This window comes from Diadema antillarum, unplaced genomic scaffold (assembly GCF_040938485.1).
Source record: "Diadema antillarum isolate AM-2024a unplaced genomic scaffold, OU_Dant_1.0 scf00000088, whole genome shotgun sequence".
Taxonomy (NCBI): Eukaryota; Metazoa; Echinodermata; class Echinoidea; order Diadematoida; family Diadematidae; genus Diadema; species Diadema antillarum.
In genome coordinates this window covers 789,631-811,936 of record NW_027270977.1, presented here as the reverse complement: position 1 = coordinate 811,936, position 22,306 = coordinate 789,631, and the positions used below count along the sequence as shown (strand labels likewise).

General features: G+C 38.7%; 2 protein-coding genes across 2 annotated transcripts; both read right to left on the bottom strand.

The window, feature by feature from the left end:
- Positions 1–928: 928 nt before the first annotated feature.
- LOC139718087 (uncharacterized) lies at positions 929–7,967 on the bottom strand. Its single transcript, XM_071629578.1, has 5 exons — positions 7,839–7,967; positions 7,200–7,433; positions 5,687–5,942; positions 3,599–4,043; positions 929–1,259 (listed from the first exon to the last, which is right to left on the bottom strand). Exons 1-5 carry the CDS (start codon positions 7,965–7,967, stop codon positions 929–931), a joined length of 1,395 nt encoding a protein of 464 aa, XP_071485679.1.
- Positions 7,968–12,798: 4,831 nt separating this feature from the next.
- LOC139718100 (non-structural maintenance of chromosomes element 1 homolog) lies at positions 12,799–20,726 on the bottom strand. Its single transcript, XM_071629591.1, has 7 exons — positions 20,616–20,726; positions 20,024–20,240; positions 18,115–18,233; positions 17,629–17,706; positions 15,909–16,052; positions 14,981–15,094; positions 12,799–12,925 (listed from the first exon to the last, which is right to left on the bottom strand). Exons 2-7 carry the CDS (start codon positions 20,130–20,132, stop codon positions 12,818–12,820), a joined length of 672 nt encoding a protein of 223 aa, XP_071485692.1. The 5' UTR covers positions 20,133–20,240; positions 20,616–20,726; the 3' UTR covers positions 12,799–12,817.
- Between the last annotated feature and the right edge of the window lie 1,580 nt (positions 20,727–22,306).

The window sequence follows — 22,306 nt, the reverse complement described above, 5'->3', positions numbered from 1 at the left end:
GAAAATTCGAGGTGATGCCAGCCGATGTGTGGTGATACCGGCCGATGCCGGCCGATACCGGCCGATGCGTGGTGACACCTCGAATTTTTCCTCAGTAGAAACAGATCTGGTAGTGGCCGATGCCGGCTGATGCGAGGTGCTCCGTCGTCCATCTATTGAGGTGGTCGATGCGTGGTGACGCGAAGGACGATTCTCAGTAGAAACACACCGGGTAGCGGAATTCGTGGTGTATCGGACGTCTAGAATTTCTCCCCGCGCTTTTCAATAGGTTCATCGCACACATGTGTACAAAATACGTGTGTACACACAGCGACCGTGTTCGCATCATGCTTTGTTGGTACCAACTCGCTTGTGTATGTGTTATAGGCCCTATACGTTACGTTACATGTGAATTGTGGCATTCATCGCCTATTGTTCGCGTGATTAACAGCCTAACTTTGCATTACTAAGCCCTCATCACTTACTTGATTTTACACCGCGTTATTTCATTCTATATTGTCTCGAAATCGCGAGAGTACCACATTAGTATGTCGCAGCCTTGAGAAAATCTCAACTGGACCCTCGATCTCCAAAGATTTCTCATCAGTCAGTGGCAGGATACCAGTATGTTAGTTCGGGGTATATTGGATGGGAAGACGAAGAGAAATGGCTAATCAAAAAATAGCCGACGCAGTTGTAGCAAAGCAGGCTGGGTTCGGATCGTATCAACAGGCAGTGCGCGCGTGACCCAAATCTGTGACTTAAAAATACCTGACTTCCGGAATCGCCGCATTTGCACGTCACATTTGCATCACCTCGTATTTTATCGCTCAGTAGAAACAGCTCGAGTAGTCGTAAAATACGAGGTGCTGCGTTGGACAAAATTCGTGACGATGCCAGGGATGTGAGGTGCTCTCAGTAGAAACACGCTCATAGGTTTGGTTTGAAGTTAGGCTTCTTGCAGGCTGTGAGTATGGCCGCCTTTGCAGAGGTTGATGTGGAAGAGGGGGGAGGTCTGAGATCCCCGGTGGTGCTGGAAGAGGGGGGAAGTCTGAGATCCCCGGTGGTGCTGGAAGAGAGGGGAAATCTGAGATCCCCGGTGGTGCTGGTTGAGGATTTCTAATGGGGGCGACTGACGGCTGAGGCTGATGCGATGATGGTAAAAACTGCTGTCCCATTTGTCGTTGGTCATGGTATTGGGCTCTGCTCTGTTGACGGGGGTGAGGTTGAGCCTGAGGCTGGGTCTGGCGAGCAGGTTGCTGTCTAATCTGTTGATGTGGCTGTTGATGGAGAAAGCGATCAGTCGACAGTGAGTTGTGAGGATGACTAATGAGGTCGGACTGGTTGTCACCTCCGGTGTTCCCAGCGGGGACGTGGGCGTTGATGAGGGGTATATTGGTGGGCGTAGCTTCTTCCATATGAATTTTTAGTAGCGTAGCAAAAGTATCACCGTAGACGTTCTCCCCTGCGGATTTGGGTTTCCCGTAGATTAGAAGATTCAGTTACCGTTCGTAAATTTCAAAAAGTGTGAGCTTCTCATCCAGTTCACCTTTGATTTTCTCCAGTTTTTTTTTTTTTTTAATCACGTCAGGGATTCTGTTGTTTTCAATATCTCCAATCCGACTTGAGGCGTCCGTAGCGAGATTTTCCAACTCATTTACAGTTATTTTAACACCTGACATTTCAGTTATGAGAGCGTTAACGTCAGGAAGAAGGGTGTCCAGCTTCGAGTTGAGCTGCGCGTTGTTTGCCTCAGTAGCCGTTTTCATACTGGTTATCAGAACAGGTCGGTCGCAATTAGATGATCAGGGAGATCATTAAGGCGCGTCCGTCTATAGTCCGCCATGCTTATCGCTATCTTAAAAGATGTATAGTAAATGAAATTCTTAGGCTGCGTTCACATACAAGTATACTACCGGTATTCGGGCAGAGCTACCAAGTCTCACGCATTCTGCGTGAGACTCAAGCATTTAGGGGCCATCTCACGATCTTACGCATGACACCCATTTTTCTCACGCATCGGGCGAAGTCTGCAACTTGGGCCTATGATAATGAGCATAGCTCAAAATATTAAAGTGATAGTTGCAATTGAAGGTATATTTCCCTTTTGTCTTTCAAAGTAAGTAACAAATAGTCACTTAAGTATGCACCTGATCGCACCATTAAGAGCTAAAAATTGAAAAACCTCCCTACCGTGGGAGGCCACAGGGGAGAAAAACCCCTCCCACACCCTCGCTCGCGCGCACATTAGCATGCCGAGATGCCGAGTCATGAAATCTCACTCATAAAATCTTTTTGAACTTGGCATCCCTGTTCGGGTATTCGGGGCTCGTTTTCGAGGGCACGGGAATAGCTTAGTGAATCGAACGATAGGATTTCCTCACACCGGTTCACATAAGAGGGCACTATTCGAAAGTACCGAATAGCTGCGAATAGTATAGCAAAGTGGGAATCGAGCTAGTTCGATTTTCTTGCAGCGTATACCGTCTCTCGTTTATGAAATAATGACAATTTTGGTCTGGAGTTGCCCTTTAGCAAAAATAAGCATGTAGACTGACATTCTGATGCAGTTTAGAAATTGTTAATAAGATTTGCTGGGATGTAGGAGGAAGAAATCCTCACTGCATGGGATGGTGAGTTGACGGTGCGGGTGATGGTGTAGGCCTACTCGGTGCCCGAATAGCGAATAGCGAATAGCGAATACCGAATACCGAATACAGAATACTTCTATGTGAACGCAGCCTCAGGAACGCCTGGTGGGATATTCATGAAATGATCGATTTTTTAGGAACATAGAATCAAAAATAGACGGAAGCAAATTATTGCTATACTTGTACATAAATTGCCCTAAATCAAACAAAAACAAATCGGTAATCTTGAAGAGCTTGTTAGAGGTAAACAACATTGTATGAGAACGTACAGGGGAATAACAGATAACGCGGAGAGCTTTCTTTTGCAAAAGGGACACTCTTTCTTATAAATTCTGATGCGTGTTGCCCCAAACTAAAACTCCATAATTAAGATGAGGCAATATTAACGACGAATATAACATAAGTAATAATTTTTGTGGAATATGAAATTTCAATCTATTTGTAACGCCTATATTACGCGAAATTATGTTGCAAACATTATCAGCATGTGATTTCCAGGAAAGTTTGTCATCTACAATGACACCCATGAATTTGATATGTGATACTCTTTGTAGATGAGAATCATCTAATACTATATTAATTTTGTACTTAAACTATCAACAGTATTACTAAAAAGCATCTATTTCGGGGGGTTTTTAGCATTGAGTGATAGCTTATAGGCTCTGACCCAGTTTGTCACTTTATTCAATTCAATATTGATTTTGTGAACGAGAAAATCAATATCAAGAAAGTCAATATCAACGAGAAAATCAATAACAAACTGTAACTATAATTACGCATAATGAGTATTCAAAGAAATGTTAACACCACTTGACCGCCTACATCAAACTTTCATTCCTTGAACAACTAGCAATTTCGTTTCGAACAAATGAATGACATATTGCTCAAATTTTGGCATGAACTAAGTAGCACATTTTTTATGAATAGCATTCGGTCCATATTCCTCGTAGTCTCTCTTCGAGACCCACATATATTTATTGTTGAAGAACGAGAGAGAGGCCAGGAGAGAACCTCCGGCCCAGGCAAGGAATCCTCTCTCTGGACGTGACACGACACGGATTCTTCTCTTGGCGTCGGAGACTAGATGCTCGAGTCGGTGCGACAACCCCTCCGTCAAGGAGGTGCCTCCGGAGAGGACAATGTTGCAGTAGAGATCCCCGCGGTGGCTGACGTCGCACTTGTTGATGCTGCGCTGTACGAGTTCGTGGATGCCCGGGTGGTCGAGCCCGGCAAGTCGTGGTTGGAAGAGCGGCTCGGTGGCGAGGAATCGCTCCTTGCCAACGGTGATGACGTCGCCGTTTGGGAGAACATGTGTTCTCTTAATCGAAGTCGACTCGGAACGCTGCTCGTCTCCAAAGTACAGAGGGACGGCACAAAACTTTTCTTTGATCTCCCTGACAATCTCCCACTCTCCTGTTGGTATTTAAATAGGAAATTCACTCCAAAAATAAATAAGCTTCAAAAGAAAAAGAATTATTTCCTACATAACGGTACAAAAATGACAAAAATTGCATTAAAAATGAGGAAAATATGACATGTTGACATTTCACATTTTACGTGGTATTATCAGAGCTAACAGACATTTTTCTTTGTTCTAGTTTATTTGGTTTTAAGACAAGTTTTATATCAATTTATTTAGCTGAAATATGTGATTTTTGTTTGTTTTTTGTGTGGTTCGAACAAAAATTTGTAAGAGCATGACATCATCAGCTTGCTCATTTGAGAATTCATAAGGACTGGTCAAGAAATGTTTCCGAAAAATGTCATATCTTCCTTATTTCTTATCCGATTTATGTCATTTTAGATCATTCTGTAGGAAAATTCATCTCTTTCTTTTGAAGTTGATTTATTTCTTGGGGTGGATTTCCTCTTTAAGGGAAAGGAGAAAAAGACAAAGCCGAATACACGCAGTATATTTTGCGGTGTCTCTATTTTCGCGAATTTCGCGAGTGGACCGACATTTGCAAAACCAACAGCCCGAGGAAATAATTATTGTCTTTTTCACATAAATGCGATGTTTATTGTATTGAAGGAAGGAAATCACTAGTATTTCTCTTGAAAATTAGAAATAATGCTTTCTCATTCGGTCATTGTGCTTAATCTACGATTGCCGATTCAATTCCATTTGGGAAATTATCTCTTAAAGGACAAGTCCACCTTCATATACATAAGGATTGAGAGAATGCAGCAATATTAATAGAACACATCAGTGAAATATTGAGGAAATTGGACAATCCGTTCAAAAGCTACAAATATTTTAAGTATCTGCGCAGTCACTGCTGGAAGAGAAGACTACTACAGTGTTTGATGTCACATGCGTACAACTATATAAGGAAAATAAAAAGAGAATTTCACAAAACTTTACTTTTTGAATAAAATGCACAGTTCTTCGACTTGCTACTGACGTATGTTAAGGGTAATATTATTCTTCCTGCCTTCTGAAAGAGAGAAGTCGAGTGTTCTTTTGTTATGGGAGAAAGATGGAAATGTGTTGAATTTTCTTTATTCTTTCTTTATATCGATGTACTCATGTGACATCACAAGCTATAGTAGTCTTTTCATCCTGCCGTGACTGAGCAGAAACTTCAAAAATTCATAACTTTTTAACGGATTGTCCGATTTTGCTCAAACTCTCACTGATGTGTTCTACTAATATTGCTGCATTCACTCAACCCACATGTCTATGAAGGTGAACTTGTCCTTTAAGTTCCAAAACATTATGTGGTACACTTCTACAAAGTTCTCTCTGATATATACCAACATGGCAAAGAAGGTAATATTTGTGTTCGATTGTTTGTTTGTATAAACAATCTTAAGATCCCAATACACTTGTGCGATTAAAAAAAAAAGGGAACTGAAAAGGAAGGGACAAATCGTATTACTGCTCTAGGATTTTGAAATTTGTCTATAGATAAAGGGATTTTTTTTTTTGGTATTAACGACCAACAGCAATAATAAATTCCCGACGATCCTATATACAATATTTTTTTTTTCTGTTTTCTTATAGAGTCTTTTAGAGGCAATATGAAGTAACAGTGATTTTATAGGCCTATTACCCGTTGTCGAGAACGAATATTCTCCCTGGTTGAGAAGTTTCATCAGGTGGTTCGTCAAATCTCGTCCACCGAAGTAAACGCGCTCGACGGCTTGGTGGATGATGAAGCCTTCGCAGACGGGTACGATGTCCGTGAAGCTGTCGCCTATATCAACCACGAGTGAACAACTCCTCCAGCGATCCTCGATCGCGTAGTAGGACAAGACTGCCTGGTTAATCATGTGTACTCCACACGTTCCAAACTTCTCAAACAGGATCTGTCATTACGTCAGCAAGTCAACAGAAGAAGCCAAAGCCCAAATATAAAACAAGTAGATTTAGTAAAAACAGCCATATTAGTAGAACACAGTAACTTGTGAACGTTTCAGGAAAATCGAACGATTCGTTCAAAAGTTGTGAAGCTTCTGCACGTGTCGTCATACATTGCTGGATATACGGAGACTACTATTATGACGTCAATTTGGACCCAAATATTATTGTCACTTTTCTAGCGTAATGAAAAAGCTTTTGAGCTGCATCATTCAGAAAAGAAGGGGGATAATATTATCATTAACATAATGCCAGAAGTCGATTGAATGATGTGCACTTTTCATGAAAATGTATTATTTTATATTTTCCTTATATTTCTCTATTCTTTTTCTTCGGATCAACCGACCTTGATTTATTTTCGGATTACTAAACCTCGGGAATAACTAACTTTTATTCTTCATTATCGCATTTAAGAACGTTCGGAACCTTATTTCATCGTCGGATTATAAAGAACCTTTGGAATGACGTCACAATTAATGATCGGATTAATCAATATTTTATGTTTGGATTAAGGAACATCCAGGCATACGAAATGTGTGTGTTTCGGGATAACGAACCTTCGGAATCTACGAACTTTTTCATATCAGGATTAAAGGGATCGTATAGTTTTGGTTGAGACCGAATTTTAGCTTTCTAAAATTTTTTGGTGAGATAATGAGAAACCTCTTATGAAATATGAAAGACCATGTAATTCCATAAGGAATTCAACGTTTATTTGATGAAAATTGGTTTTGAAATGGCTGAGATATCCAAAACAGAGTGATTCTAATAAAGTGTGGGACCCACACTTTTTTTACGATTGCTTTGTTTTACTTTGTTTTTGGATGTTTCAGTCATTCCAAACCCTATTCTCATCAAATAAACTTTGAATTCCTCTTGAAATGGTATGCTCTGTACTATTTCATATATAAGTGTTTTCTTGGTATCTCGCAAAAAGTTAAAAGCCCAATTCCCATCTCCACCAATACTGTATACCATCCCTTTAACGAACCTTTGGCCTGAGGAACATCATCCTGTCATTATATCATCTATACCCGACAGTCAGAAGGCGACTGGGATACACCCTCATACTGCGTGAGGAAGGTCACAAAATGACTTGGAATTGTAAAGAATATCCTCATCCCAATGTGACATACAAATTCTGATATAAAGGGGTCTACCCATATACAGCATAAACACAAACTGACGTAAGCCGGTTTGTATACCTGGGCCATTTTGGCTCTGGTATCCCACGGGTTGAGCGGAGCGTCGCTGAGCAGAATAGGACTCTCTTCGAGGTTCACGTGGAGTTCGTGGTCGAACATGTGCCGCCAAATCGTCTCCATGGCGTCCCAATCAGTGATGATGCCGTGGTTTATGGGATAGGACAGATTCAAGAGATGTCTCCTTTTCTGGGCGTCATGTCCGACATAATATTCCCGAATTGGTAGCTTACTCGACTATTGATATTCGATCATGAAAAAAACTGTCAGAACCCTCGTGATCGTGAAGCATTTGCGTTATTAAATAGAAAACGGATAATTATAACTAAAAGCTTCCCGGAAAATATTGGTATACACAACCCTCAAAAGAGCGAATAATATTATACCAATAAGGTATTCATAAACTCATTTTCCGAAGTTGAAAGATAAAATCGGAAAATGATACAATACAAAATTTAGTTTTTGATAAACATATTGAGATATTCATTTTAAGGACAAGTGATGTAGAGAATTATGAAGGCGTATAGGTGTAATGTAATATACCATTAAATAACTTTAATTCCAGGACTAATTATTTCGTGACAGGCATATTATGCAAGCAACGTTAATATACAGAAATACCCGTTTGTATATAATATATACCCGCAACTTCAGCTTGCCGACAACAGACGAAAATACGGCACTCGGGTGGTCGTTCCCAGCTAGCCCGGCCTTCAACACGCCTGACCCGTTGTCGATGACCACGGCACATTTCTTCACATCGTCGTCCATCTCAAGTATTTTCAGCTGAGACAATGGTCAAGAGAAGGATAGCAGGTACGGTAAAGATCTTGGCCTTATACCTACTGGGCAAGTTTAAAAATAAAGTCCATGCCATATATCATGATAAGAACAGATGAAAATAAAACGAGGAAAAAGTTGTCAAACACTGCTCCTGCTCGTTATGAAACAAAACAAACATGACAACAGAGCTATGGATGTTGGAAGTGTTCAATTTTTTCAAGAAAAAAGGTAACACTGCACCTATCGACACACTGCACTATGTAAATTTGTACAGGTGATGATAATAGTAACGTTGTTTAACAACTATCTCATCGACTTGCACAACAACTTGTTAATATAATCAATATTTATGCATTTTTAGATAACGTCGTTTATAGGAGCATTAAACCGCTTAACCTTTAAAGTAATAAGTTCTAAATTTTGTCACCCTTCAATATTGTGATGGGACAAGTTAAAACTGTTTTTTCTAATTTCTTGTATTCCATGACAGCGTGAAATGTGAAAATTCTCGCGAAGATGCATTAAATGTGTTTGTACTACAATGGTAATAAAGCATGCAATATTCTGTAACAATAGCACTGTAGTATAGGTCCCATCACGTGCATTATTATACATGCATTATCGGAGGGATATAGTGGGTACTCATAGTACCAGCAGGGACTGATCCAAGAATTCCGTAAAGGGGGGGGGGGGGGGGGGCATAAAATGTTTCTGGTGCCACTTCCGGGTTTCATTTCATTTTGTTTATTTTTGTTTTAACACTGCACACTTAATGTAGAGGTTTATCAACCAGCAATTTAAGGCAGATGTATGATAGAGGCAACATTTTTTATCACGTGTTATGTGAAAGCGTTCTTTGTTTGTTTGTTTTTTTCATCGCCTCGAATTCAATAATAATAGATTGAAAGTGCATGGAGACAGTGGTGTGACGGATGCACTTGCGAATTAGGGAATTCATGTTTCCGTATTATTGAGATACAGGATGTAAAGGGAATGCAAGGATGGCACAAATCTCAGGCTTTTTGGTCCAAGGTAGATTAGTCAATTGAAGAAACGGAATATAAATACGTATGGGAGTTTTTAAACAGTAATATAGATGGACATGGCTGCGCACCCGAGTTAGTGAGTTTGTACATTTTGTAGGTGTGTATAGTGTACAACAAACTATACTTGCATTGTCAATGAAATACACTGCAGTCAATATTGAAAAAAAAAAATGAATTATTATATATTCTTGCCTGCATGTTCTTTATGAGAAGCTAAAACTTACCTATTGGTGGAGAAAAGAAAAATGACTCTTAGACCCTCCTTCAGCCTTTATTGTATCAACTCGCTGTACACTCGAATATCATTCTGCATGCAGCAGCTTGGAGAAATAAACGCACGGAAGACATTTTTGGTGAAAGTGCAGAGTTTATATGCATTCTATATAATATCACGCATATGATTTATAAGGTCAACACTCGTGCGCTGGAATATAGAAAAACATCCCCTTTAGGGATTACTGTACAAACGTACTAGTAAATGCCCAAACACATAATTCTTATCACTCGCTAAATCCTGCACTTGGCTTCTTGTAACCGTATACTCACATGATCACGCTGCTGTATTTTAGTGTATAAACGTGCGGATTCGCACGATTATGTTCCTGTTCCGGAAAAGGTTCGGGGGGGGGGGGGGGGGGGGGCATACTCGTTCGATTAGCCTCTCCCGACATGCGGTTTGTGTATTGTGTAATAGCCTTTATTATTTAATTCTGTTCATTTCATTTTTACTTTCGCTTCAATATTTATCTCATGATTTGCTTTGTGCGTGTGTGTGGGAGGGGCGGGGGGGGGGGGGGTGCGTGTGGTGGGAGCTGGACCATAAGCACTCAAAATCATACTCTGTCATCACGTCATCAAGCAAAACAAACATCCGTCCCCTCTTTTCCACGAATGAGATCTCCCCTTTTGAATTTTTTTTTTTTTTTGATTTGATGAAAAAAAAAATGCCATGGTAATGCTATGTTTCTCTTATCAATTTTGTCCAAGGAAATACGATGTACATGAAATAGCTGTGTCCACCTGGAATACTTATATCAGAATCACATTACATGGTCGATACTATAGTCGTGTTTGAAAACTTGAAAAGAAAAGAGAGTATACACTGTATATTCATTTCTTTCCAATTCAATCTGATTTGCTGCATTTCTGACTCTGAGAAATTCAAGCATTCTTTGAATTCCTATTTTTCGATTTTGCTTGTTTGGTGTTCTGCATACTAGTAGAGTGTACTCCTGTTGAAACGAAGCCCTCAGGACCGGCAGTTTTCTTCCATTACATCAAAATTTGTTATAACTGAATAGTATAGTGTATGAAGATATATACACAGTGTCAATGATAAGTTTGGGACCTGAATTTTGATTTCTTTGTAACCAAGAACTTTGTTACACCTGTTTAAGAGTCCATTATAACGCGAGTGCACTTCCATACTAATTTGGTTACCAGTGATTATGTTTAAATGGGACAGAATGCAACTTACAATGGAGTATGTAATACCCTTGCGATACATTTCATGATTATTACAGTATGCACATATCCATATACATACATTCATACACATACATATATTAAGCATACACGCATTCAAATACTTACATTCATTATGATGGTACTATTACTTAATACTCATGGTACAGCATGAAATTAAAACAAACTGACATAGAAATAGAATACAGCATCAAACTTTTTAATCATTGTTCAATTGCTATGCCACCATCTACTGGTATGTACACATCCATCCATCCATCCAATCATAACATGTATATAAATATATATATATACATACATACATACATACATACATACATACATACATACATACATACATTATACATATTTACATAAAACATACATACAAACATGGGTACATGTCTTCAATCTTACACAAAATAAGAAGTTAATGCATGTAAATGTATGTACACTGTCATATCACCACTCATTTTATGCTCTTTGTACTCAGCAGGAATAACGACTAAACTTTGGCTAAACAACATAGGCTTGTGACTACATTTTCTTTATCTTCCTACACAAACATGACTAGAATAACGACAATACAAAATGAATAAACTGCAATGACTCGGTCTTGAAACACAACATGTTGTAACAGTGAGCAAATAGGGAAGTTACAACACAATCAAACACCCCAAGGTGTTTACCGTCAGATTGTCGAGTAATGAATTGGCGTAGTATGCTGACCACAAGTTTTACCCTTGACATTAGCAACATTTGCATGCAGCACAGGTCCAGAATTAAACTGAATATGGTGGAATCTCATTTTAATGAGGTCTAACGTAATGAAACCTTATAACAAGGTGATTTCACAGGTGCCACCTCTTTACAAAATAATATTTGCTTTCATACCCCCTGATACAGTGCAAAACTTGCTACAACAAGGTTATTGCCATGGTTTGTAGGTTCTTGTTGTAATGAGGTTCCCACATACTGTAAGACACAGGGAAGTCAACAGCAAAGTTGTTCTAGGCAATCCTTCATAATGTTTTCACCATATTTCGCACTTAATGGTATGGTTTCTGCATGCGTCAGCAGGGGCATTTAAATATCCTCTCTACTTCTATCACACCAGTCCCAAGATCTTTAAATGGATGGGGGTTCCCCATCATCACTCAGGCCTTGAATTCCCCTAAGTGATTAACCCATTAGTAACTGATCTGTCCGAAACCGCCTGTCTTATTACTCCCTAAAACACCCAAAACCCCTGTCTGTTTTTCTGTCTTTTTCATAGTTTTATGCTTTACCATTCTAATTGTTTCCATATAGAATACATATTTATGTAATTAAGAACAGGCCAAAAGTCAACAAAAGTATGTCAGAATTACTTCTGTGACACACCATTCTCTTGGTAAAGTCTCAATAGGCTTTCAAATAAACATAACTAATTAATATTAGACAAACATAAACATGCAGTATGAGCCATTTTGCATAATTTAGAAAGTTGTCAAAATGAGAGCATTATTTCTGTACCTTCAGGGAAAAATAGGCAATTATGTAAAGAATCTTCAGTTCCTACAGAGTCAAATGGTTTTACGTCTACATCATGAATCAATTCCTACTGGCAAGCTAACTTCTAGCCGATTCTTGCAAAGAGTGGCCAAGATCTATATTTTTATTGACACATGTAAAATGGCACAACTTCTCATTTGCACCCCTTCTCAAAAGTCTCCGTCACTTCTATCAACATACACATTCACTCATCAAGGCACTTTAATGGATACATTGTACACCTTAAGCTTGCCCCTAGCTGTTCTTATTGTTTGAGAAGCAGTGATGTGCAAATGGGCTAATGTACTATCAATTGGGACCATGTCCTCAAGGTTGGGGGGGGGGGTCTTTCTCAAATAAATTCACCCATCCCATTAGAGACCGTTGTGTTATTTTATCATTATATTCACTGTTCATTTCATTTCAACCCTTTGGTGTTCATTTATTGTGCCAGTTGCAAATTTTTTAAACACCTCTTCACAGCTATATTACCCTGGATTTTTAAATCTGCAATACATTTTAAAAGATGAAAGTTATTGCATCTCTCTCAAATAGGCAAAAAAAAAAAATAGCAAAACTTTCTTTATGTTTAAAAATGTTGTTTAAATGAATGTGTTCAGTTCCATTTATTCCTTCTCCAACGTAGGCTAGGCAGACAAAATTCAGAGTTGCCAATTTAACAAGCACAGGATGATGATTTCTGAATCAAAAAGTCTCCTCCCCAGGATTCGACAGTTTGAACAAGGCAAGAGGATCCCTCCCCCTCTCCCTCCCACTCTCTCAGGGCTCGCTGTCTCACTCCCAAGGAAGACTGCATCTTCGACACACCCTCTCCTGCGGCCTGGTGAAGCGCTCTGCGCAGTAACTGTGGCGCTTGATCCCACACTGGCTGCATATCTGGCACTGTGCAAAAACACAAACAAACAAACAAACAAGCAACAAATGCAATCTTCATAATTAAAAGCAAGTCAGTCACTACACTGTGGTCAGAAAGTTTGGACATTTGGACAAGCTTCAAGCTTCAAGGGTGGAAGATGAAGCACATTTATATTGAACAAGTTTTGTTGAATTAATTGATCTTCCTCAATGATATCGGTTCAAATTTATCAATCTGTTCAATCATATCATATATGTACTGTATAAGCTGTTATTTTTTCGCAAATTTCGTGGATCACAGTTGGATCAAGAATTTAACAACATGCGAAAATGTCTTGATGTGCTTGGACGACAGTGCATTTACATTAGCGTTGGTGTCAATTCGCGAAAGCATCTCACGAAAATGTCTATGACCTCCTTATTGGCGAAAATATTTGTACGTGAAAATAACAGCATATACAGTATGTGTGTGTGTATATATATATGTCTTATTTATCATTGTGACAATGAAGGCAATAGATGTCGCACAATGCCAGCTTCAGCAGTAGGAGCTTTCGACCTTAAGTCTTCCTCAGCTCTATTGTCTGTTTTATAGAAACATGGGATAGAGGTCTTGAGCATAACAAGCCATATGGAGTAATGAACATAATGAATTGAGTGTGATTCCAGGATAAACTAACAACTTCAGGACATATTTGGCACCACAGTCTACCTTTGAAAATTTCATAACAATTGAAAATCAAATATTGCTGAAGTTAATCAAAACTCCAGGCTGCCATTTCTGGATTAACACTGTCTGAAAATTGAACATTGGCAGTTGGTGATTTGTGTTTTTTACAGGCTGTCAGTCAGTCAGTCAGTCAATGTAAATTTGATAATGTATAACACTACATTGTATGCTAATTAGCATACATCTAAATACCATATCAATCCAACTCATGTCAGGGATTCAACCAATTTTATTTTATGCCTGGTATGCAGTGTCTTCCAGGGATGGCATGCCTACTGCAGGGGTCCACCCTACACAGGCTTCCCACTAACCACTTAGCTGCTACCACAACAAATACACAGTGTAACTTCCAGTGTCCTTGATTATGATATTATTATATATACACAATGACATCTGAGAAAGAAAAGTGACCCTGCACCACAAAACCAAGAAAAAAGTCGCCAGACATGGATTTTTAGTTAAGGGCAGATTCTGAAAGAGCAGACTCTAAGCTTTGAAATGATGTATAACTCAATTCAAATGGACTCCCCTAACCTACCTAAATACTGGAAAGAAAGCACACACTCTGGAAAAGTGTGAACTGAGAAAAGAGGCTTTGAAGTACACTGTCTATTTAAGCGCTTAATCTTAACCAAGCCATGCTAGCAGTGCCATGAAAGGGACAAAACACAGGATGTAAACCACTAGAGCAACAACAATGAAGGGATTATCAGATTAAGCTGAAATTCAGATGTTCTATTAACACATTCTGCCCATGAATAATGCTAACTTTCAAAACAGTAGCATCATTCTATCAAAAGTTATTAGACTTGAAAGTGAAGAGTGTGCAAAGGATTCCACGACATGAAAAGGGGCCTCTATGACATACCTGATTATTCTACTCTTCCCCAAAAAAGGATTGTAGAAAAACTGCTAAAAAAACACTTTCCCATTCATGTTAAGATACCAAACTGAAGAATGATGTAGAAGAAGGATAGCTGTTTCAGAAAATATGAAAAACTCAAGATTGACTTGGTTGAACCATTTCACCTGTTTTGAGTCCTCACATAAAATCAAGGGGTGCGACTTTTTGTTCGTTTTGTGATGCACGGTCACAAATTGTTGACAAATATGTCCTGGCTGATCCTGAGGATTTTGTTACAAGAGTCACCTGTATTACACAATAACCAGCACTAACATTTCAAACATGCTGGCCTAAAACTGTACAACTGCAGCTTCAAATGTTCATATTCATTGCATCTATCTACCTATCTACATTATAAATGAATAAATCTATATTTTTTTTTCTACAATTATTCTATCTATCTGCGTATACAGTAATATAAACAATATATTCTTATTATCTGATATACCTTGATAGCGATTTGTTTGCAGAATTCACATTCGTCCACACAATCATACGTCTGTCTCAGGTACGTTTCCTGCTCCATGATGGTACGGCTGGAGAGCCAGATTTCACCATCTCTCTGAAATAACAAATAATGAAGAACAAAAATAAAACATTGCCATTGCACCTACATTCTGACTGGTTTACGATAGTGCTATAATTATGTACATTCAGGAAAAAAGTGACTTACACTGATATTCTACAAATTGACAACCAAGCACAACACTGTTGTTAGGGTATAAAAGCTAGTACGCAAGTCAACATATAGTAGCTACAACCAATTACTTGCAATTGGAAATAGATAGCATACTCATAGCATACTCAAGTTCAAGCGGCATTTAACCTCATGTCAATTCTGTGAGTCTTATTGAAATGATTGTGTAGTTGATTAGATTAGTATGTGGGCACAGACAGAACTTACCTGCTGGGAAGGACACGCAAAAATGTGTTACCGGTAAACCTCTAATCATGCCAAGAACAGGTCAAAGAAAAATGTTTCTCAATTTTTTTTTTTTTTTTTTTTTTTTTTTTTTTTATGGGGGGGGGGTTTCTTGATGAACAGAATAGAGAGCTAGTCAACACTCACACGTATGTACATCACACAGAGTTGCCAATTTGCCTTACTCTCTCAACTTTTCCATTCAGTAACTCTTTTAATTTGTCTGATTTTTAATTTAAAAAAATGTTCATTGATCTACTTCTGTGACTTTTCTGTTTTTATACACAGCAATTTATTTTTATTTTTTCTTTTGAAAGCGCTTAGAGAGACATCTTTAAGATGTGATAATGCGCTATAGAAGTATTGTGAATCATTATTATTAGAATCAGAATGGAATTTCCCTTTTATCATGATCACTTCAGCCATGAGTCTGTCAACCAGCAGCCAATGTTACCTCATTCAACCACTTGTCCTCCATCAAGCGCTGCAGTGTGTCTTGTGTATCCGATTTACTCATGGGTCTCTCACATTCATCTACGAGGTTGAGGAGGTCAGTGGATGACATGACACCTCTCTCTGATGTCACAATGGAGTTCACCTGCACAGAGCAAGAGAGAGAGAGAGAGAATTATTCTATTCATTATTCTAGATTCAACAATATTATGATGACACAGTTTGATAAGTGTCAGTTTTCGTCCCACTTTTTCTGCATTTTTCTCCACCTTTTGTAATCAGTTTGGAGGCTCAAGTTCAGCCAGGATACTATGCAAACTGTGAATGGTCACAAGTGTGAAGGTACAAGATTTTGCGTGAGGTGAAAGATAAGAGGCGCTACATTCACTGAGGCGAAGCTGACTCATGTCTAGTGCACCTCATTTTTTAACAAGTGCAAAATTTTGTTCCATTGCATATGAGCAAAGACCATGCACTATGTTTCATAAAACATATCAGACATCAACAGATGTGGTCTGCACAGATTCTTGAATTTAGTACTCAAATGGCAAAGAGTTTTTCATGAAGGGCAAATGAGTGGCACAGTCATAGTCACAGCCAGTTATACCTGAAACCAAATGGTTGAAGTTGTTCAATACAGTAAAAATGACCGACAGAATGTGTGCCTGTAACTGTTGAGTGCACGCGCATTGCAAAGGTTTGTTTATTTGTGACATCAGAGCCTTAAAACGGAAGAAAAAAAAATTCGCATCAATCACGTGTTTAACAAGAACATGGGAGTCAAACGAAATTACTGACATCAGCCATGTGACATACATTTTTGCTCAAACAAAATTGCACGGCTGACAGCAACAGTGCAACTTTGTGGACTTATGCTGTGCAACAGTGGAACTTTTAATGGCATGTCACATGATGAGCAATACACCAATTTAGAGTTGGCTCATGGGCAATTTGGCATGAAATACCTTTCTTTTTTCTCAGCTGGTTAAGAGCACTTCACACGTTTTCAGAACCACATAATGCATAAGCTTCATGCAACAATTTATGGGATTCATCAATCCTGTTCAAACAAAGAATGAACTCGCGTAGACCAGATGACCACAATGCTCTGTCAATTAACACTTCGGGAAATCATCAATTCCGTTATTTTGCATTGAATGCAACAACAATCTCTTTCCATTGACATTGCCAAATACCACTTTTGCTGTCAGGTGGATGTGCTGGCAAGCAGCATTTATAAGGATTACATGAATAATCCTTACATGACAGATGCTTAAATCCCAGTGAATTTAAAAAGTAACATGCCTGTTGTGTTAGTATGAATGACCTTTTATTCTGTCCATGCACAAATTGGTTGGCTAATGTACTAATCAGTACATTCTTTTCAGGTGTTGTATAATACAGTCTACTGAAAGGATTATCTAAACAGCTACACTGTACATAGGGAAGTAGATAGAAACTTAGCCTCTGTCAAAGGCCTTCTTGCTGTGGTTATTGTATGGGGAGCAAGCTGAGGAACTTTATGAGAGACTAGTCAAGCCACCAGAAAGAGCTAAGAACTTTTGAGTGCATTTTAATTTCTTGAATCTTGGCTCACACGAAATTTGTGAAATTAAAATGCACACGAACATTTCTGGTTTTACAGTTCCCTAGTGAGAAATCACAACATTACCACTTGTTCATTCTTCATTGGTCCAGAGATTTCATGAACCTGAACTCACCACTTTTTTGAAGTACTCAATCTGTTGGGGCTGGTAGTGATGACTGTAATCAGTGGTGAGATCGGTCCATACCATAACCTGAAATGACAGAGCCAATGAAAAACATATTTAGTGGGAAATAAGGAACAAATTATTTAAAATGTTATTTTACTACTATCTATATCCTGGGCTGCATATTAACCCATTTCTTCTACCGGTCTGACCTGTCTGTAGGACCAGTAGGTTCCTGGGGGGGGTTTGCCATTTTTATTGGTGAATTCCTGAAAAAGTTACTAGTCCAACAGTGATTTTTACTGGTCAGGAACCGGCCGACCAGTGCCAGTGTGCAGCGTTGCTATATCCACTGAAACTTTGCTCAAAGTGCTGACATATTAATGTTGCTCAAGTTTGCATACAGTTCTTACAGGTCAAACCAAAGTGAAAGTTTGCTGTTGTAGCACAAAGAGTCCATGTTCTCCTGGTATGTTCACGAACTGCCAGACTTACCAGAGCATACATTGGAGTCCCAGTGTCATCGTCTCGCGTGTGCTTAATCTCCATGGAAACTTTATTCAGCTGGCTGTTGATGGTATCCTTGAACTGAGCTAAGGGCACCGGATTGGTTACTATAGTTACCATAATAGCGTAAGTTAAAGAAAGAGACAGAGAAAATGAGAGAGACAAATAAAGAGAAAGAGGGGAGGGAGAGAGAAACATTGAAGCGCATTACAAATGTAATGTATTATCATTATTTATCATTATTATCATTATCATTATCATTATTATTATTATTATTATTATTATCATTATCATCAATAGAGATAAAAGAGCAGAAATAACAAAAACTGTCATTCCTGTTTTTCACTGTGCAAGGCAAAGTTTCTGTTATCACCTACATAAAAGAAATTCCCATGTATGTAGCATTTTGAATTCACAATTAACAAGTTCCATCAGTCTCGGGTATAATGCTAGACACCACACAATGGACATCGAAACGTCTGATATTTGTAAGCAGTGAAAAAATTAATAACAGAATCCATCATTAAAGAGAATTATTTTTCCAAACATAGAGTAAACGACCCATCGTTCAGTCACTTCCGTGATTCGGTCACATGACTGCATCTGAGTCTCGCTAGAAACTCATGAATAAACATGAGAAGTCTCAGTGGGCTATTGGAATGTTGAAGTCCTTGACTAAAATTACCGCCACGGTAGAGGGGTATACATACCTTTTTGTTCCCCAGAACTGCCTGCAAAATCATCCTCTCACCGCTTGAGAGGCCATTTCCGGGGTTTCTTAACAGGCGAGTTAAGAATTAGAGCCTTTGGTAGACCTACCATGTGGTGAGTTGTTATGTAAATTGCGTAAAATTACATATATGTATGGAGAGCAAAGATTTTGGTCTTCACTCTACTGCGGTTAGATTGCAAATGGCCGACTGTGGTTGAAGCTATTTGAAAAAAGGTAACCCATGCCCTTAAGAGGGCGCTCGACTATGATTCGGTCAGGCGATCCACCAGACCACTTGTGAGCGCGCGTTTGGATTGCAAGTGCGCCATCACTTGGTTAGTTTAGCAACATGTTACACACGATCATGCACGAGAAGACAAGTACGAGACAAGTAACTAGTGAGTGTTTCTAATCAGTTGTCTTTACCCATTTCAAAAGTAGGTTCCTACAAATTTAGATCAGCATTAGTTAAAGTAGTATTTTGCGAAGGAGATTGTGGAATTTGGTTACTTATTTTTTCGAAGAAGTATTAACAAACTACACAGAAATCTACAGACCGAATCACAGTACCGCGCGTGACCGAACGAAGGCAGGCGCGACCGAATCATGGCTTAAAAAGAGGTTGTCGGGAATCGCAAAATCCCAATATATTCTGTAAGAATGAGAATAATTTAGTATAAGAAAAGAATAAAGTACAATATTTCATTCTAGATAAGCAAGAAATTACTTCATAACCATTCAGAATTTGGCCGATATCGCTAATAGCCCCTTAAGTGACCGAATCATGGCATGTTTACTCTACACGGTATGTATGTGGATTTAAGGAATTTAGAAAGATACCAAAACACTTAGTGAAAGTTTGAAGAAAATTAGAAAATCTGTGCAAAGCAACATTGCTGTGGACTTCACTTGGATCTAGTTCATCCATACATAGACACCTACTGTTCACATTTTATGTAGATTGTCTATGCAATCACTAAAGGAAAAAGGAATGAGTGTTTGTCATAAATAGTGAACATTTGTGAAATTCTCTGAATTTTCTTTAAGAGTATACAGGTCTAATACTGTGACATTACAGACTGCTGTTAAGATCTCATCTGAGAAGGGAAGCACATGATGTAATTAAATTTTGAACAGATTGCCTGAGCAAAGAATTTGATTGGTATGATCGATAGATAAATTTACCATTGCATCTCTCCTTGATTTCTGCATAGATGCCTTCCATCTCTTCCTCCGTAAGTAGTCCCCGTGCCAGGAGAGTCTGTACCAGGAGTTTGTGCTCTTGCTGCAACATGTTGGCTTTGGTTCACTTGCCTCACTTTGCTGCGTTCTTTGCCTCTGTGACATAAGTTGCGGCCCAGGGTAGGGTAGTGACTAGTGTCACCAGTGAATTCTCTTGACTCTAGATTTTGAAAGAAATAAAACAGAGAGCGTCTAAGATTACATGTCGTACAGCATGCAGGACAGTTGCCAGTGGTAGGGTTGGAGAAGGCATGGAAATTGCTACTAAAACACAAACGGACTGATCGAAAACGGATTGGACATAGGTGCAGCTCACAGGCCAGGTACAGATCAGAAGCAGCAGGGTAGGTGTCCACTCAAAATAAAATAAACGTCTTACACAGCATCAAATTGAACGTTCGGGACTACGCAATGGCAACGGTCAATGCCTGCACACAGGTCATACGTACTTATCTGCCTTTTGAGAATCTGATGCGTTGATTGCACACAACAGGCAAAATTATTTTGACAATATCTTTTTTTTTTCTATGCTCACCTTATAAACTTGAATGCTATATTGAAGATAGCTCTCTATGTAGACTGTAACTCAGTTTTTTTTTTGGCGTCTAACTACTGTGCTGAAAGATCTCAACGCAAGTCGTAAACCGCGCGGCGAAGTGTGAAGTTCGTAATCTTTTCAAGAGGCAGGCCGAGACAGATGTTCACCTCTTATTTGGCCTACATTGGTTGTAGGTCTCTCATTAATTATTTTGTCATGCCGGTAGTCTTTCCCAGCAGAAACATTGTGCTCAAATTAAAAAGATAAGTGCAAAACTGCTACATGTTATCGATAAGTGCTGTGCATTTCCTGCTATCTATATCATTATTTGTTTGTTTGTTTGTTTTTGTTTTGTTTTTGTTTTGTTTTTTGGAGGGGGGAGGAGCTAGCCGAGGACCGGAAGTCAGACTAGATGCTTGCTCAGGGGTTTTCCCCGCTTCCCGCTCCTGCGAACAATCATCTTGGGGAAATGAAATGGTCTTTAAAAAAAAAAACACACACAAAAAAAACCACCAAAATACTACTGAAGAAAAAGGGTATGGCGTAAAAACGATATGAATGTCTTGCTGTTTACCCATCGAATTAGAAGATGACCATGATTTCATTTTAAGAATTTCTCTGTAATGAAATCAATAAGGTGATCAAACAGTTAATAAAGTTGTACATGTAGTTTATTACTAGGCACCTTTTGTTCTTGTTTTTGAATTTTTACCGGGGGAGGGCAAAAAGCAAAAGAAGAGGGAAGGCATAATTTAGATAAATGTGAAAGACACTGGTGGATTTTGATGGGAACAATTGCAAGACAAGTATGCTTGAAAAGATGAATAAGATTTCAGAAGAATGTGATTTCAATGGAAATTATATACATGTAGTAAGATCTGAAAATGAAAAGCAGATTCATTTCATGTAGGTACCTTTTACTTGCATGTGGGCAGGAGTTCCTAACATGACAAAAATTACCATGCATTATCGCTTGTAAGATGAAATTACTACATTTAGTTGTCCTCATCATTGCCTATCTAATGCTGGAGCTGCTGCACATTTTCTTTATTGTTATTATCATTATTATTATTATTATCATCATCATCATCATCATCATCATCATCATCATCACCATCATCATCATCATCATCATCATCATCATCATTATTATTATTATTATAAGTGGATGGGCCGAGGGCCTAGGGGTGGTTCCACATGGCCCCTGTAATGCAAAAGGGTGAGATTTAAAGGCAAGTCTGGGACTTCTTCTCATTCCCTTTTTGTATGAAATATTCCCACATCACAGAATCACAGACATCACATAAGTGGACTCCAGTTATAACGAAGTCCTCGTGATCGGCAGTTTCCTTTAGTCATATATGTATCAAATTTTCGTTATAATCCAAACAAATAAACAATTAAAAACCAGAGTGGATAATGTTATGGCCTGAATTTTTACTTTGTTGTAACCAGAATTTTGTTATAACTATGTTCATTATAACGGGAGTGCACTGTACTCTATATAAACCCAGGAAGAGGTGAACCGCTCTGTTACGTGTGATCATTCACAGGCACGACAAAATGCAAGCAAAATGCAACAGTTTCAGCAGTGAAGCAGAAAATATTTATTGCTCACTCCACAAGGACTCATCACATCACAACAGGAGAGGAGTACATTTCATATAGCTTCCAATTACATAGCATCA